At 35.2% G+C, this 17,021-nt stretch overlaps 1 protein-coding gene across 1 annotated transcript in view; it reads left to right on the top strand.

Moving 5' to 3' along the window:
• LOC121413733 (cholesterol 24-hydroxylase-like) overlaps nucleotides 1–7,014 on the top strand; it is a 50,918-nt gene extending 43,904 nt beyond the window's left edge. Inside the window, exons 9-13 of the mRNA XM_041606697.1 lie at nucleotides 296–380; nucleotides 1,058–1,168; nucleotides 2,421–2,509; nucleotides 4,292–4,364; nucleotides 5,416–7,014. Of these exons, the coding sequence (XP_041462631.1) occupies nucleotides 296–380; nucleotides 1,058–1,168; nucleotides 2,421–2,509; nucleotides 4,292–4,364; nucleotides 5,416–5,556 (499 nt within the window). The 3' untranslated portion in view covers nucleotides 5,557–7,014. The remainder of the gene's footprint in view (nucleotides 1–295; nucleotides 381–1,057; nucleotides 1,169–2,420; nucleotides 2,510–4,291; nucleotides 4,365–5,415) is intronic.
• Nucleotides 7,015–17,021: the final 10,007 nt, after the last annotated feature.

Raw genomic sequence — 17,021 nt, 5'->3', positions numbered from 1 at the left:
TTTTGTTATTTGAAATGTCAGATAGTTTGTAGTGTAAAATATTGTTTGACTGCTGATGGGATGTAGAATTACCAATAGTGTAACTTTATTCAATTTATAGTTTTTTATCATCAAATATACACTAGATTTTGTTTATACCTATGAAGTCGAATCTACTGGGACATGAATCTGTGTGACTTAGAAGAGGTTATCATAAAATGTGTTTTCTTCTTCTGGTCTCAACATTTGCTTTGACTTTGGTGAATGTTCTACTTGGGGAATATTAAAGTTTACTCCATATGATTCTTTGTTGCAGGATTTTAGTTGAGTTAGAGGAAGTACTAGGTGACCGTGCGTATGTAGAATACAGTGATCTGGCAAAGCTGGAATATTTGATGTTGGTAAGACTCCTCATATGTTTATGCCTCTGCTCACCATAGATGTGGATGGTGCTGGGGGTATGTAGTTTTTCAAGTTGTAATGCTGACCCAGAATAGTGATGCTTAATCTAAATGCTGTCATTGCATGGACTATTCTACAAGATTTATATTAAATGAGATGAAAGATAGATAAGCAGGGCTTGAATTAACTCACAACCTTTAAAGTTTTGAATGAGCTGTTGATTGGTCTCAGTGCCTTTCTTAATGGCCTTTGATACTTTTGTGTGTCTTCTTTAAATTCCGATCAGGGGGAAGTGTTGAGTAACCAAAACTTTCGCACATTGACACGCAGTTGTGTATAAAACATATGGGGTGATGAAGAGGGCACAGGGGACAGTGCATAAGAATAATTTCACCACCCCTTTCCCACGAGTCTCTAAATATATCCACTCCACATTTTTTCTAGCATTTGTTGAAGAGAAAACAAATTCTAAAATGTCAAAATTGCCCCCTCCTTCAACCCTCATATCATGTCCCCCTATGTTCAATACATGATGCAAATGCAAACTTATGCAGTGCTGTCCGGTGCTCTTCCCAAGTTTTTCATTACGTGCTATATTGAGTATCCAGTCTTCACCTTGCAGTGTCTTTGATCCTGTTCATTAAAACGATTTTTTTTTCTTCAAATTGTTTTGAAGGTGATGAAAGAATCAATGCGACAGTTTCCTCCAGTGAGTGGTGCTTCAAGAGTATTAGCCCATGAGATAGAATGCTGTGGATATACCTTACCAAAAGGAACCAGAGTTAGGGTAGGTCTAATGAAGGGATGGATTGACAAGATTGATGGATGGAGGGATAGATGGATGGATGTATGGTTGGATGGATGGATGGATAGATGTATGGTTGGATGGATGGATATATGGATGGATGGATGGATAGATGGATACATGGATGGATGGATGGATACATGGATGGATGTATGGTTGGATGGATAGATAGATGGATAGATGTATGGTTGGATGGATGGATGGATGGATAGATGGATACATGGATGGATGGATGGATAGATGGATGGATGGATGGATGGATGGATAGATGGATGGATGGATGGATGGATGTATGGATGGACGGGTGGGTGGATGGTTAGATAGATGGATGAATTATTCTTATGGACCATGAGATACATGTAGAATGCTGTGTATATATACCTTACCAAAGGGAACCAGGGTTATTATAGGTCTAATGAAGAAATGATTGGAGGGATGGATAGACAGATATACATGTATGGATGGATATAAGGATGTATGGATGAAGAATGGATTATTGCATGAGCAGATGATTTGATTGGTGGACACCTGGAAGGAATGATGAATGGATGGAAAGATGAATGGAATGGCTGATTAATGGAGGGTGGATTAATAGGAAGAACGTGAGGATGAATAGATTGTAGGATGGTTAAATGGATTTATTGGTTGAAGGAAGAATTGATGGATTGATGCTTTAGAAGTCAATGGATAGATTGATGGATTATGCACAATTAAATTGATTTTTGTTGGTTTCAGTTATTTCTTAAAAGATTGGATGAATAGTTTTTGTGCCAATCTTTCAAATCTGTTAAACGTTAATGTACAGTAATTACTATGATTCTATTTAGAACAGCAATGAGCTATAGGATATTGATTTCTATTAACATGAGTTACATACAGGTTGGTTGAATTATGGACAGATATACACCATATATATATATATGGTGCTCAAAACTTAGTGAACCCTGCCAGAAAATAAAAATATATTTGAAGTTCTGCCATGTTTTAAATGGTTAATTATGAAGTCAGGTCATAACATATTACATTCATTAAAGTTTCTTTCACTGGGCTCGCCAAACATTATAGTGTTATCTACATTCAACACTCAGCATGAAGGACTGCATTTTGGAGTGGGGTCCACTAACTTTTTAGCATAATTTTATGTAAGAATCAAGACACTCAATTTTCACTTTTAAAGTGAAAATTAAGTGACTTGTAAATAACTAAATATATAACAAAATACTGTTTATTTCAGGTGAATAATTTTATCATGGGTAAGATGGAGTTATATTTTGATGATCCTGATGAATTCAGACCAGAACGATTTAAATCCTCAGATGAAAAGTAAGTCTGCAAATCCTCTTTGCTGATCCTTACCCCTCTCCCCTACCTCCATATCTCTTCTTTCTGTCTATACATAACTTTCTCTTCCTTTGTTCCTCGCTTTCCTGTTTTACATTGATATTTCTATGCATAGATATCTAGACAAGTGTAAAGGGTGTCGCCATTTCATTTTTATCATCAACAATACCATTTTGTGGGATATGATATATCAAGTGCGAAATACCAAATCCTTTGCAACAACTTTATGAAAAAAACATTCCAAACAAATAAAACCTTTCATGTATTCTTTTAGTAACATTTGTTTTGTCAAATTTGTAGGTTTTCAATTCATTCATTTATACATCTTTTTATTTTATCACTAAATGTGTTCCAGAATTTGATTCTATCAGTTATTAATGATGATGAATTATAATGCAAGTGCAAATTTGGAATTAGCAGTGTTTTCTGTCATTTTACAGAATTGCCATTTGGTTGTACACAAATTCTTGGAAAACGGTTACGGAGTGACATTCAGAAACAAGTTTTTAGCATTCAAACAAAGATATCACCCATATTTGAATAGTTATTTGCAAAGAAATGGTATCTGACAGTAGTTGATGAAACCCACTTTTCAAAATAAAAACATTTGTTAATTTGATCCACTGAATTAATGAGATATGAATATTCATAATCATGATTACAGAGTGACATAAAATAGACATGCATATTTGAGGAGAAAACATATTGCTTAAACTCTGAACTTTAAATGGCTATCACCATTCTATGTTGTTCTAGCTTTAATGTGCTGCATTACATAAAAAGATTTGTGTATTTCTTCATTAATTACAACTTAAAACATAAACCCATACCCGGTTTCGGAGTGATGATTACGGAGTGACATCTGAAATATTCACACGAGCAACATAAATGAACTTATATTTTAAAATAATTTTCTTTTGATATGATGTAAAATGATGACCTTCAGATCATCCAAAAGAAAATTTTACAAAACAAGCAATAGTTTTCTGTTAAATTGAAATGAAGTGAAAACAAAATATGTATTCCAATCCCATGTGTAAAATATTTTGTATGGTTTGGGTTCTCCTGTAAGCAGATGCATAAGAAAAAAATTGTGGGTAATTATGTTCTTTTGTTTTTATGAAATCCAATTCAATGCAATTCAATTCATTTTAAATCCCATATGAGTTTTAATAGAAATTTTGATTGAGATTTAAAATAGAACCAATATAGAACCAATATAAATATTTGGAAAATATCCACTTTTGCTTTGAATTGCCCAAATGTAGATTTTTTTATTTGATTACCAAATGATCATAAACGTGGTCGTAAAAGATGCACAAGACTTGAAAGAAACTACTTGTTATGGGCATATCATAATGGTCTGCAAATGTGGCGTGTTTTCCTTCAAAAAGAAATTTATCCACACTGTGCTGCACTCAACCCAGGTGAGGTAAATGGGTACCAGCAGGAAATAATTCCTCAAAAAGCATTTTGCACCTAGCCTAGCCTAGATTAGCTGGGTTATGATGTGAGTGACTACATCATAGGCTGTACTTGTTCAACAATAATAATAGCAGCGCCCGCTGGGACAAGTTTTCAGAACTGAAGTGGCTACCCTTGGTAAATATACCATTATTATTATTATTATACCTAATAGAGGGAAGGACAATTTGACCCCCCCCCCTTGTTGGTTAGGGAGAAACTGTATTTCAGCTTGCCAGTGATGATGATGGAGCAGTTTGTCTTTTCTTACTACAGATATTTTTTTCTCCTTTCATCTAGGCCTCGTCACCTATATGCATACTTCCCATTCTCACTGGGTCAAAGGACGTGTATTGGTCAGCCAATGGCAATGGTAAGCTTTATTTTTTTTGCGCATTTATGTCTTATTAATAGTTCAAATGTAGAGGAGAGAAATTAGAAGTAAATCATTAGCAGTGACATCAGACCCATCATCATCACTATTATCTTAACATCATTATAAATTGTAATTGTTGTCATGATCATCCAACAACATCATTGTTATCATTAATCATCAACACCATTATCATTATCATCATCATCATCATCATCACCATCATCACCATCATCACCACCATCATCATCATTAAAAACATGGCCACCACCATCATCATCTCTATCACCATCATCATCATCTCCATCACCATCATCTCCATCATCATCATCAACATGGCCACCACCATCATCATCTCCATCACCATCATCATTATAATCACCATCATTACCATCATCATCATCAATATGGCCACCACCATCATCATCATCATCATCATCAACATGGCCACCATCATCATCATCAATATCATCATCATCTTCACCATCATTATATTGTAATTGATTTGCATGTTAATCCTTGTGTAGGAGTTGTGGGAGGGAAGGACTGCAGGGCGCAATGGTAAGCTAGGCTATGTTTCCTGGTTGGTAGCTTAAAGGCAAACAAAGTATTTCTATCCATTATGGTCATTAATTTGCATTGTGTATACTGTTGTCTTGAAAGTGTCAAATAGAATAGATGTGATGGTAGCAAATAATCACCATTGATTGGTGAAGGTGATGGGCAAACAATCATTTTCGAGACATTAAGTCCTTGTGCAATTGTCACTGATTGTCATGAAGAATGATGCAACAAAAAATAAAAATCAGTGGCAAATGACTTTCATTTTGCACATCCTCGAACTATGTCACAGTGCGATCAGCAAAAAACAAAAGGTTCCATTGCTGCGATTGATGATTGATGGGACACCATCCTTTATCATGTGACCAACTTGTGACCATGAATCACTGTCATCCTACACTTTCACCATCATCAAGCCAGTATCAATTATTCTCATGTTTGTACGACAATTCCAATGCAGACACTTTTCTCTGCATTTTATCCTCTGTAGATGGAGACACGAGTTATTCTTGCCAAGCTTCTTCGCCGATTCACCTTTCAACTGGTACCGGGTCAAAGGTTTGGCCTAAAGACGGAGCTGACAAACAAACCTATCGATGGGTGCAAAACGTATATCTCACTCAGAGAGTGAACAGCCCTACACATAAGATCGCCCACTCAGCACCAATCTTCCCCCATTACCCACCTACAATATGGTCCAGTTCTAAATTGTTGTAGGTGGGCGCTTGATGGGCGGGCTTGTGAGTCTCCCTCTATGGTAGGCTTTGGGAAAGGTTCCCTATGCAGGGGCCATGCTGGACTATGGTATATTTTGTTTGATTCCATGTATGTTGGTCTGAGGCTGCCCGCTGTCGGAGTGATGATATCAACATGATATGGAAAGAAACTTGAATGAATAGATATATCACCTTTGGTGATATTGTATTGAGCAATTGGCGGTTTCAATATCTTCAAAATCTGTGTGGAAATTAAATATTAATTTAAAAGTAAGGGTCATAAAGAGTCAACATTCACATCCACCCCTCCCTCCCTGAGCTAATGCTCCTTTTTTATATGTTAGCATAATTTGAAGAATAAAAAGTGGTATTTTGACAATTGCCATATTATGAAGTTCCAGCCAGCATATTTGCATTATTGTGCTGCGAGCCTATGCCAGACAGTTTATGACGTACTTTGGAATGGGATCAAAAGAACTCTTTATGAAGAAGATTCCCACTTGAATAGCTTCCCTCGATTAATCTTTCCAGAGGATTTGCTAGAGAGAACATTTCTGCCAATAAAAACCAATTCAGTCTCAGTGTAAGTTGTCTTCATGCCACTCTTATGACATGCTACGTAAAGAGTTTTAGTCGAAAGAAAATGAGAAAATATCCTAATGTAAAAATAACGAACGACACAGACATCAAGTTCATTTGAACTAGACAATAGTTTTTTTATACAATTAAAAAGGTAGTTGTCTGTGTGCCATACATGTAGGTTCCTGATTTATTGATATTTGATTTGTCAAATTGTATTATTCATAAGTCTGTATGATAATCTGTTCACGTTCAGGTAGATCATGGGCTTGGTACTACTGTGGTAGGCCCATGTGTATATGTACTAATTTGTTGCAATATATTTGATTTTACAGCATTCTAAGTAAAGCAATATCTGATTGAGCTACATGTACCTTCTTATTCCTTAATGAATGTACTTATTGAGAGTTTTTTTTTAATGCTACATTCCTTGAAGCCTATGATGTGAAAACCAAAAAGAATATGATATACCTCTATACTTATTGATTCAAATTTATGAATGTTTCTTTCCTTGAAATTTAGTAGTAACAAATAATTTCTTTGAATTGTAAGGACAAAGTCTACCCCCAACAAGAGCTGATTTTAATGAACAGAGGAAGATCAAATGGGCACAACACTGAAATTTTCATTAAAATCAGATGTAAAATAAGAAAGTTTCAGTTACTTTAATAAAACAGCCATCCTGGTCTGTATGCAAATCAGAGATTCAACAACATCATCCACTCACAATTTCTTTTGTGATTTATTGATATATGACACATTTTATATTTTGCCTCATAATAATTCAAAACAAGGCCTGGTTCTTCAATAAATATGTTTAATTGTCATTTTTGTAATATATTTTGATTCAATGAAGGGCTTCCATATTGTTAACTCTAAAGATATTCTATAATTCAAAGTATAAAAGCCTAAAGAAATTGTAGGTGGGTGACAAAATCAGCACATTTATATGAATATCACCTGTGAAGAGTGTTTTTGTGAAAATTAGTGAAATGTCACAATTTTCTCATTAAAAAACTGAATTTTATTAAATTGTCAGCAATTTGCTTGTTTGATTTTTCTCTATTCAAATCATTGTTGTTTTGGTGAACTTGACCTTTATTAAGTACTTAATGAAATTAAATAATTGGAATCAAGGGGGTCTTTCACATCTTTCATGTGCACGGTATGCGCAATTCTGCGTATCTATCAATCACATTGCGCATTGCATATCATGTGCACATTGGCATCAAAGTGCGACTCTAAGTCATACTTAAATCTTTGTGAAACACCCCCCAGGTTTTACATACATTTATGTGTTGCTGTGTATGATACACCTGTGTCAAGTTTTTCCTTTAAAAAACAAAACCCTCACAATTGTTGAAAAATAATTTAAACTGCAAATCTTTCATATTGAAGTGGTATTCTGCTTTATTATGCCTTTTGGATTCTTGAATCGCAATTCATAATGTGTAGGAATTCTATTATAGGAGAAACATTGTTATGGAATTCTGAAATAACAATGCACTTTTGATCATTTGATCAATTTAATACCATTTTCGTCATTTCATTGTATCATTTTTGTCTCGCCTGCGTAGCAGAGTGAGACTACAGGCACCGCTTTTGTGGTGGCGGCGGCATTGTCAACATTGATATCTCAACCTCAGGTTAAGTTTTTGAAATGTCATCATTACTTAGCATATAGACCTAGTTCATGAAACTTAGAGCGAAAGGTAATCAGGCATTACTGAACGTCCTATCTGAGTTTTAGGTCACATGACCCAGGTCAAAGGTCATTTAGGATTAATGAACTCAATACCATGTAGGGGAAGTCAACATAGAAATCTTAACCCAAGGTTAAGTTTTTTTCATGTCATAACTTCAAAAGTATACAGAACTAGTTTATGAAAATTGGACATACGGGTAGATAGTTGAGTATTACCGAACATTCTGCCAAGTTCCAGGTCACATGACCAAGGTCATCGGTCATGACCAATGAACTTTCACCGTGTTGGGGGTATTTGTTGAATTGCCATAACTTTGATAGTTAATGGATCTAGTTCATGAAACTTGGACATACGCGTAATCAAGTATCAGTGAATATCATGTACGAGTTTCAGGTCACATGACCATAGTCAGAGGAATAATGTGTTTTTTGTAAATAAATATTCTATAGTCAGCACTGCTGCTATCGTGAATTGGATAATGCAGGCGAGATTGCCAGAGGCCCTCCACTTGGTTTTTCTTTGAAAATAATATATTCAAATAATTTTTCAGGCCTCTTTACTTGTACAATGATTTTGAGTGACAAGCAATGTATAGGATAGTAGTAAACATGTTATGATCGTCATGCTCACCTGTTGGCATACTAGAATTCCATCCTATAATATTTGCACTCAACTAATTCAATGGCATGAATTCAAATAAGTTATTCCCTTATGATGTCTTCCATTCTTGTGAACATCTTTTATTGTGGATACATTTTTATTATGTCAAGATATATACATACAGTACATTATTTGATTTGAAATGTTTGAATATTTGTATTTGAAACTTCCAGAGACAGATGTGTGTAAGTAACCAAAGAATATTTGTGTATAAACTACTTAATTTCAAAATCATTTATTGCAGTCTAATGCTTTGCATTGGATTCAGTACAGCACATTTTCATGCAACAAAATCTATTTATGTTACTTTAAGGTTAAGTAGAAAAGAAGGACATTCTACAGGGATGAGTATGCATTGTGTATGGGTAAACAGGAATCTGACACTCGGGGGTAATGATATATACTTCTTTAATGTTCTTAGATTGCTATTGATGTTTTCCTTGTTGCAATATTTTCTGTTCATCATCCATAGTGCATTATTGCTATCATCTACTGGGATACAGTAGAACAACTCATGTTTTCAAATCAAGGCATTGTTTTGTTTCTTCTCAAATTATATTGTTTTTTTTCAACAATCACATTGCTGCTTGTGTATGAAGACCTTCCTGTTCCCCTCTGTGGTGTTAAAGGATCATAGATTTTATGAGATACACTTAACCTTAATACTGTCAGGGTATTTCAAAGCTTGTTATTACCGGGAGGAGCCATTATGCCCCCCCCCCCCCCCGATCTTGGCCATGAGTTGCCCGATTGCCTCAAAATTTTGCTCAAGGGTTAAGAATTATATTATCTACAAAGTTGAATAGCTAAATTTACAAAATTTCTTTTATATTTTTTTTTATTTAAATAAGTCTTGCAAGAAATCATAGATTTTGGTATTTCTCATTTACCTAAATAAAGCCGAAGGAATAACAATTTTTTGGTACAAATGTCTTTCATACATGTAACTCTCTCATCAATTCCTGAAAGGAAAAGATAGGTCGTGGTAATTATTTCCTATATGCAGTTTATTGTTTTTCAATTTTCTTATGTATTTCTTTGTTTTTGTAAAAAAGTTTTCAGATGCGTTTATGTGGGTGTAGTGCCCCCCCCCCCTTCCCCTGAAAGTATTAGGGTTAAAGGGGAATGAAACCTTTGGAACAAGAAGGCTTGTGTCGAAACAGAAAAATCAAAGAATAAGAACAAAGAAAGTTTGAGAACAATTTGAGAAATAATGCTATGGAGATCCTCCCATTGGCAATGCGACAAGGATGTGTGATGTCACATGTGAACAACTTTCCCTTTGATGGACTGACTTCAAAAATGTCTCTTTTTGCTTTTTCTTATGGTGATACAAACTCTTTATCCATGATGCATTCTTTAAAAATCAGTTTCCAGTGAATATCTTCAGTCCTTGATTTCAGTTTGTTTTTCAGATGTGAACTGGGACTTTTGTCAAAGTGATGTCCATCGGTAATATTGTGGTATTGGCAAATAACAACAGAGTATTTGAGTCTGCATGTGTACATGCAGTTCCAACCAAGATTGTAAGAGTTAATAGTTGACTATATTTTGCCTCTCATTAGCTTAGCAATCTTGTCAATAGTCAGAGCTGCATGTTTTCTTGCAGGAATCCTGAAAGTGGTTTTTCATTACAACTCCTGCACAGTTCCTGTAGACAAAACAAAGGGGACTGCAGGAATCCTGGAAAGTGGCTCTTCATTACAACTCCTGCACAGAGTTGCCATAGACAAAACAATGGGGACTGCAGGAAAGCTGCAATGAAGATGTGCAGCAACCTAATAGCAGGATTCCTGATAGAAGACATGGCAGAGACTTGACAAGTTGCCTTTAGTATTCAACTAGATGAGCAGCCCCCGCCCCCCCCAAAAAAAAACCAACAACACAACAACAACCAACCCTTGTCATCCGAGATTTGGCAGTCTTACAAAATACTGTGACAAATGGGTTTTTATTTCCTACCAAAAATTAACTGAGTTTTTAAGCAGCATTCTGTAAGAGAAGAAATCTTCATTCTTATTATTTGTACAAACTGTACACTTATACTTGACATTTTGGAGTGGGTTCATTAATATATTTTGTATGTTATGTTTTAATGAAATTTAACACATGTATATGTATATGGCTTGCAAATTTAAATGTACTTCAAATAGAAATACTGTGTACATGTATTTTAGGTTGCAGAATGTATTGTGTGTAAGTAATTTCTTAAGTAAAAAAAAAAAGTTGATTGATTATAATTATCATTTCACTTATCAATGTCACTATTCTGAATTGACAATGGTGTGGTGTAGGTAAGATGAATGGTTGATTATTATGTCTAAAGGCGACAGCACACCGTACGATTGGTCTTCGACTTTGGAATAAAACCTAGTAGAATTTGATACTGATATTGAGACTTGGAATATCTCACTGTGTAATGTTCTAAATCATTGTATGAATACCTCATACCTATGTTCAAATCTGCAACTATGCTATCATAATTTTTAGAAAAAAATCAGATTTAATATCTACTAGTCGTAATAATGCCATAGCAATCGTACGATTGGCTTTTGATTTGACACTATTTTGGTATGTACTAAAAAATAAAGGCTTCTAATCCTCCAAATTTGTTATATTAGTATTCTTACAGTTAATTGAACCTTAAATAGAAAGATACTTTTCATTCACATATTCAGAATATGATTTGTTCTAAAATCGGTTCATGGAACAGTGTGCAGAGGCCTTTACAAATATTGTCAGTACTACAAGAGTATATTTTGTTTTAACTGTATGTGAATATGTCAGATAAATGCTTGAGCTCTCAAATAATGATTTTTATTTCTTTTCTGATGTACTTCTTTATGTTTATCTGTTTCTTGTTTGTAAATCCACTTATTCGTCTTTCTTTATGTATTTCTTTATGTATTCTTTTTCTTTGTATTCTTCTCCTTTTCATGTCCTCTTCCTTCTTTTCTTGGTCATCATTCTTTTTTTCTATATTTTAATTTTTTACCAGAGATATTTTTGTAACATCACCACCTCAGTGGCGTAATGACCCAAAATTTTTGTTGGGCCACATTCAGTGTATTGGGCCAATTTTCCAAAATACGATGAGCGATCAAAGCAAGCAAGAAGTTTCTGATATAACAAAAATTGTGATAGATTTTGAGAAAACATATTTTTATTCAGAAAATAGTATATTTCCCATTTCCCTTTCTTTTTCATTTCTTTTATAATTTTTTTTCCTTGGTGGAGAAATTTGGGGCAGGGTGGGTCCTTGGCCACCAAGACCCCCATCTGTGCGCCAGTGTACCAGATTCTAAATAACAAGTAAAAAAAAAAAGATTAATAAAACTGATTTCATCCAGAGAGAATTGCCCTTGGCCAAGATTTATCGCAGAGCCGAGTGTCATGTTTACTTGCCTATTTATTGTCTTGGTAAAATATAAGATTCATCATGGCCCAGGGAAGCGGGGTGCTGACGCACCCACTTATATTTTTTCAGAGGGTCCTGCATATTTTATACACCATATCGGCTGCACCCTTAGAAATTGGGTTAGTATGCTAAAATGTATACATTTGACCAAAATCACCTTCATTTTTGGAGCCAAAACCTTTTTTTTTAATTAATTTCGACCCAAATCTCCTTCATTTTGATGATTTTGGACATTAAAAAAAAAAGTGGCTGTCATTTTGGTTTTTCAAAACTAACACACCCTCTTCAAAACTTGTTCCCACGCTAAGCCATAATGATTAATGTGTATTCAATTTGAAAAAGAATGTTTTATTCTTTAAGCTTGCCTTAGGTGATACACACATTTCATTGATAACCTATCCTTTAACAGCACAATCATGCCTGCTATTATCATGGACCTATTAAATTAGGTCCATGCTATTATCAAGATTAGAAATATGGTGTTGGACATCAAATTCGGTGTTTTGTTATTGTCTTTGTGTATTTTAGTTTAGCTTTAACGTACCGAACGAGTAAAAAGTGTTTATTGCTTATTAGCTTGGCCATACACAGGGGAGGGGGGGAGTTGCCCCCCCCCCCCATTTTTTTGTGTGGAAGACTTACATTTTTTTTTACTGAAAATTTTCACAGAAGTCACTAAAGTTATGCATGAAATCCTTCAATTTCACATTACAAAATGCAAAAGTGCCCCAAATGACAAGCTCTGTAGCTTTACTCCCTTGCATAAGAGTTCTTTAGTAAACAAAAAGTTTACACGTCCTGCCCCCAACAAAAAATTCCTGTGTAAGGCCATGCTAAGTAATGATTTTAGTCAAAGATTATTTTACAATTTGTACTCAATGGGTAGTAATAATATGGTGAAACCAAAGAACGTTAATTTCATTAAACAGTAAAATATTTTAGAAAAATAAAGATTTTTCCTTCAATTATCTGTATAATTGTGTTAACTCTATTTTGCCCTTGTCAAATTACACTGAATTGTTTTTCTTTTTGTACATATCATTTTCACATGAATATTTGTTGTATGACGATTGCGGCAAGTACATTATGTAACAAAACCGTCTAACTGCACCCACTTCAGTCCCGGGAACGTATAATGTTATGGATTCAAAATAACCTTCATTTTTTTTTTGCTTGTCAAATTTCTTGGGACCAAAATAACCTTTATTGTTTAGCGACCCCCCCCCCCCAATTTTTTTGTTGCTTATAAAATTTACATCATCACCCCTGTTAAACAAAAAATGGTTCCCAGGGGCCTGCCTTGGCGCTGGGAAGCGGGGATGCTGAAGAGTGCCTCAAGATTTTCTTTGGTGCTGCGTATATTATATATTATAGACGGCACCCCATGGAATTCTAGTAGGTGTGACGAAATTTAACTAAAATGAACTTCATTTTGTCCAGAAACCCTTTTTTTCTTGCTCGTCAAATTTCTCAAGACCAACATAACCTTCACTTTTAGTGGCACTTTTTTTGCTTGTCAAATTTCTCGGCACCAAAATGACCTTTATGTAGTGACCCCCTTTTTTGCTTGTCAAAGTTACATCCGCACCCCCGGAGTGGCGAGTTTTCGGTATTCGGTATTATTATCACATCACGGGTATTGTATAGGGGAAGGCGGGGTAAGTTGTGACACTTTTTGCATTTTGCATGTTAGAATCGATATGACTTATAATATTGTAGTATTACGTACCTTGTCTTTAAATTTGATTCTTGGGAAAGATTTTTCACTATATATAACTTTCTACCCCCACACTGAAAGTTATTATGACCTTTGAAAAAAAAAACGATGTCAAGTGGCTCAACTTGCCCCATCTGTGGGGTAAGTTGTGCCACCTTCTGGGCCAAGTTAAGCAAAAAAGCTATGTATAAAATGTATGTGGGTCGAAGAACCAGCATATCAATTTTTTATTTAAAGTTTTCACTTGCTAATTCTCTATAAGTACTAATATCCTTTAAAAGTTAAAGAATTGTCATGTTAATTTGCTCCTTTCTGCATGCATATCAATGGCTTTTTAAGGTTTTTTTTTTATACATTACCATAAGAATTACAATGGCTCAACTTGCTCCATGTTCTGGGGCTCAAATTACCCCAGTCCGGACTTAATGCGATATGTTCGCATCCACACATTTCTTATGCATCCATCGTGTAAAAGACTGACAAGAATGAGAATCCATACCTGGACTAACAATATTGTTCTTATTTCTTTATTATATTTTAAGATTGTGTGGCTTAAAAACGCCTATCTATTTCACACCCTTTTTTTACTTTTTTGGCTGAAATTAGTATTTTTCCCACTAAAAAAAGGTACTTTTTGTTTCTAAGTTAAAAACAATTTGGTGGGGTTGAAGGTTATGTAATGGGTCATCAATGCATGACACCACCAAAATGTCTGACTGGTTCATTATTGGCCTGGGGGTGGTAGCTCAACTTGCCCCTATGCTCAACTTACCCCGCCTTCCCCTACGTATATACTGTAAATGTGTACATAGTACTACAAGGATTAGAAAGATATTTTTCCATGGATTTATTGTAAAGGATTTGCTGGTATACAAATTAATGAATTACAATGACTAAAATCGTCTTCTAAGGGATGTGTAATTATTGGAGACATGCAGCGAGTGAGTCTTGGAAAAAGTTGCTTCAGTTGTTTAAAATGAAATGCATTAACAGAGTATGATAAGGGTAATAATAATTTAATCTTTAAAAGAAAAGGAAAGAGAAATAAAGAGCAAATAAGAGTTGAGCAGATTTTGTTCAATAAAAACTCATTTGATCACTGCATGGTTAAAGGTGAGATGAGAATAAATAAAAACAGGATCATGCATATCGGGACTAAGCAGTGGTGTAATGAGCCCAAAAATTAGGGGTCGCAGATATGGCTTCCCGGGCAAAATTAAAAGAAAAAAAAGAAGAAGTCGCGAGTTTCTTTGGTCGATTAAAATTGGGGGGGGGGGGCCCAAGCCCCCCACCATCTGTACGTCACTGTGACTAAGGGTGCTGTATGAAATGATTATAGGTCATCACAGGCCACAATATGACCCCCCCCCAAAAAAACAAAAAAACATGAGAACAGCTCAAAAATGAAAATTAAATCATTATTTTTTTTAAATACAAATTATCCACCGCTTCCAAAAAGATGCTATGATCGATATGACCCCCCCCCTGAAATATCAACGCCAGTGTATTCAAAGGATGTTTTGACCGTTTCTCTTTAAATCAAAGTTATTGGTATCATACAGTTCATAAATGGACGTACATGTATTATAACCATACTATCATGATTCAGCGATATAACCTTTGCAATAAGCTAAACGTACTGGTATAGGGATTTGTCATGGCCAAAATCTTGTAAAATTAGATTGAGCGGAGCGACCTCCCGAGAAATTTTGTACATTTAGAACACCGCATTGGGCCAATATCATTTAAGCACTTTGTCTAAATTTAAAGATCAATCCACTCATAAACAATAGTATTAATGATGTGATGATAAAAATGTCGTTTCTGTCTAGAAAAATGGGGGGGGGGGTTGATTGTACATGCCACCCCCCTCTGTGAATTGCCCTTAGACGTAAACGGGGCATGGTGGCTCAGTGGTAGAGCGTCCGACTCGTGAAAGGGAGGTCGTGGGTTCGATCCTCGGCCGAGTCGTACCAAAGACTTATAAAAAAGACCTTGCGAGGCGCTCAGCATTAAGATTGGAGGAGGGTTATATTATGTTATGCAGGGCCTACTAGTAGAGCAGTTTTCAACTGAAGTGGCTACCCTGGGTAAATAAAACATTCCCTTTGGATAAAGGAATCGGAGAGCACAAGAATATAGGGTCCACGACTAACACCACCCCTTTCACACCCACCTTACTAAAACCCCTGTTATCATAACCGTGGACCTATAATAGGTCCATGGCATAACATAAACATGAACCTTATTTTTTATGGCTCATAACACTTGATTAAGGCCTATCTCTGTAAGCTTTTGAACTTTGATTTCCTAATTAAGATCAAAAGTTCATCAAATTACGGATCAAACATGCAAGTAATCTTCAAGAATGTGACTTCTTTAATGTTAAAGGTCAAGTCCACCTCAGAATTTTTTTTATTTAAATCAAGAAAGAAAAAAATTATTTATTTAAAATATTTAAAAGAAGGGTAGCCCAATCAACAACAAGCTGGTTTTCGTTGGGGCCCTTCGTAAACAAACACAACTATCAAATATGGTGACATATTCAAATATAAACAAAGAATAGAGCATAAATACTAATATTAAAAATCAAATAATGAAATAATCATAATTAACTATGGAAAATGGAAAATAACAAAATAAATGAAATATGATACTGTACAAATGTTACCTAAAAGTAAACGAAAATTATTATACACCTGAAAAAGATAAAATATGTACAAAATGAGGAGAAAGATTAGAATAGATTTCACCATTAGTCCCTATTACCTATTAAATGTTTTTCCCCCATTTTGACATTTCCCGTTATTGTTTAATGTCTTCTATCCAAGAAGTATAATGCTGAAAATTTCATCCAAATAGGATGTAAAGTAAAAAAGTTATGACATTGTAAAATTTCGCTTATTTTTTTTTACGAAATAGTGATATGAACAAGTCAGTGACATGCAAATGAGAGAGTCGATGATGTCCCTCACTATCCCACTCACTTTTTTTTTAAATATACAATATTTCAATTTTTGTCTCACCTGCGAAGCAAAGTGAGACTATAGGCGCCGCTTTTCCGACGGCGACGGCGACGGCGGCGGCGACGGCGGCGGCGGCGGCGGCGGCGGCGGCGGCGTCAACATCAAATCTTAACCTGAGGTTAAGTTTTTGAAATGACGCCATAACTTAGAAAGTATATGGACCTAGTTAATAAAACTTGGCCATAAGGTTAATCAAGTATTACTGAACATCCTATTAGAGTTTCATGTCACATGACCAAGGTCAAAGGTCATTTAGGGTCAATGAACTTAGACC

This window comes from Lytechinus variegatus, chromosome 1 (assembly GCF_018143015.1).
Source record: "Lytechinus variegatus isolate NC3 chromosome 1, Lvar_3.0, whole genome shotgun sequence".
In the NCBI taxonomy this organism is placed as follows: domain Eukaryota; kingdom Metazoa; phylum Echinodermata; class Echinoidea; order Temnopleuroida; family Toxopneustidae; genus Lytechinus; species Lytechinus variegatus.
The sequence above is the reverse complement of the archived record's forward strand: the minus strand, read 5'-3'. Positions and strand labels throughout refer to the sequence as shown.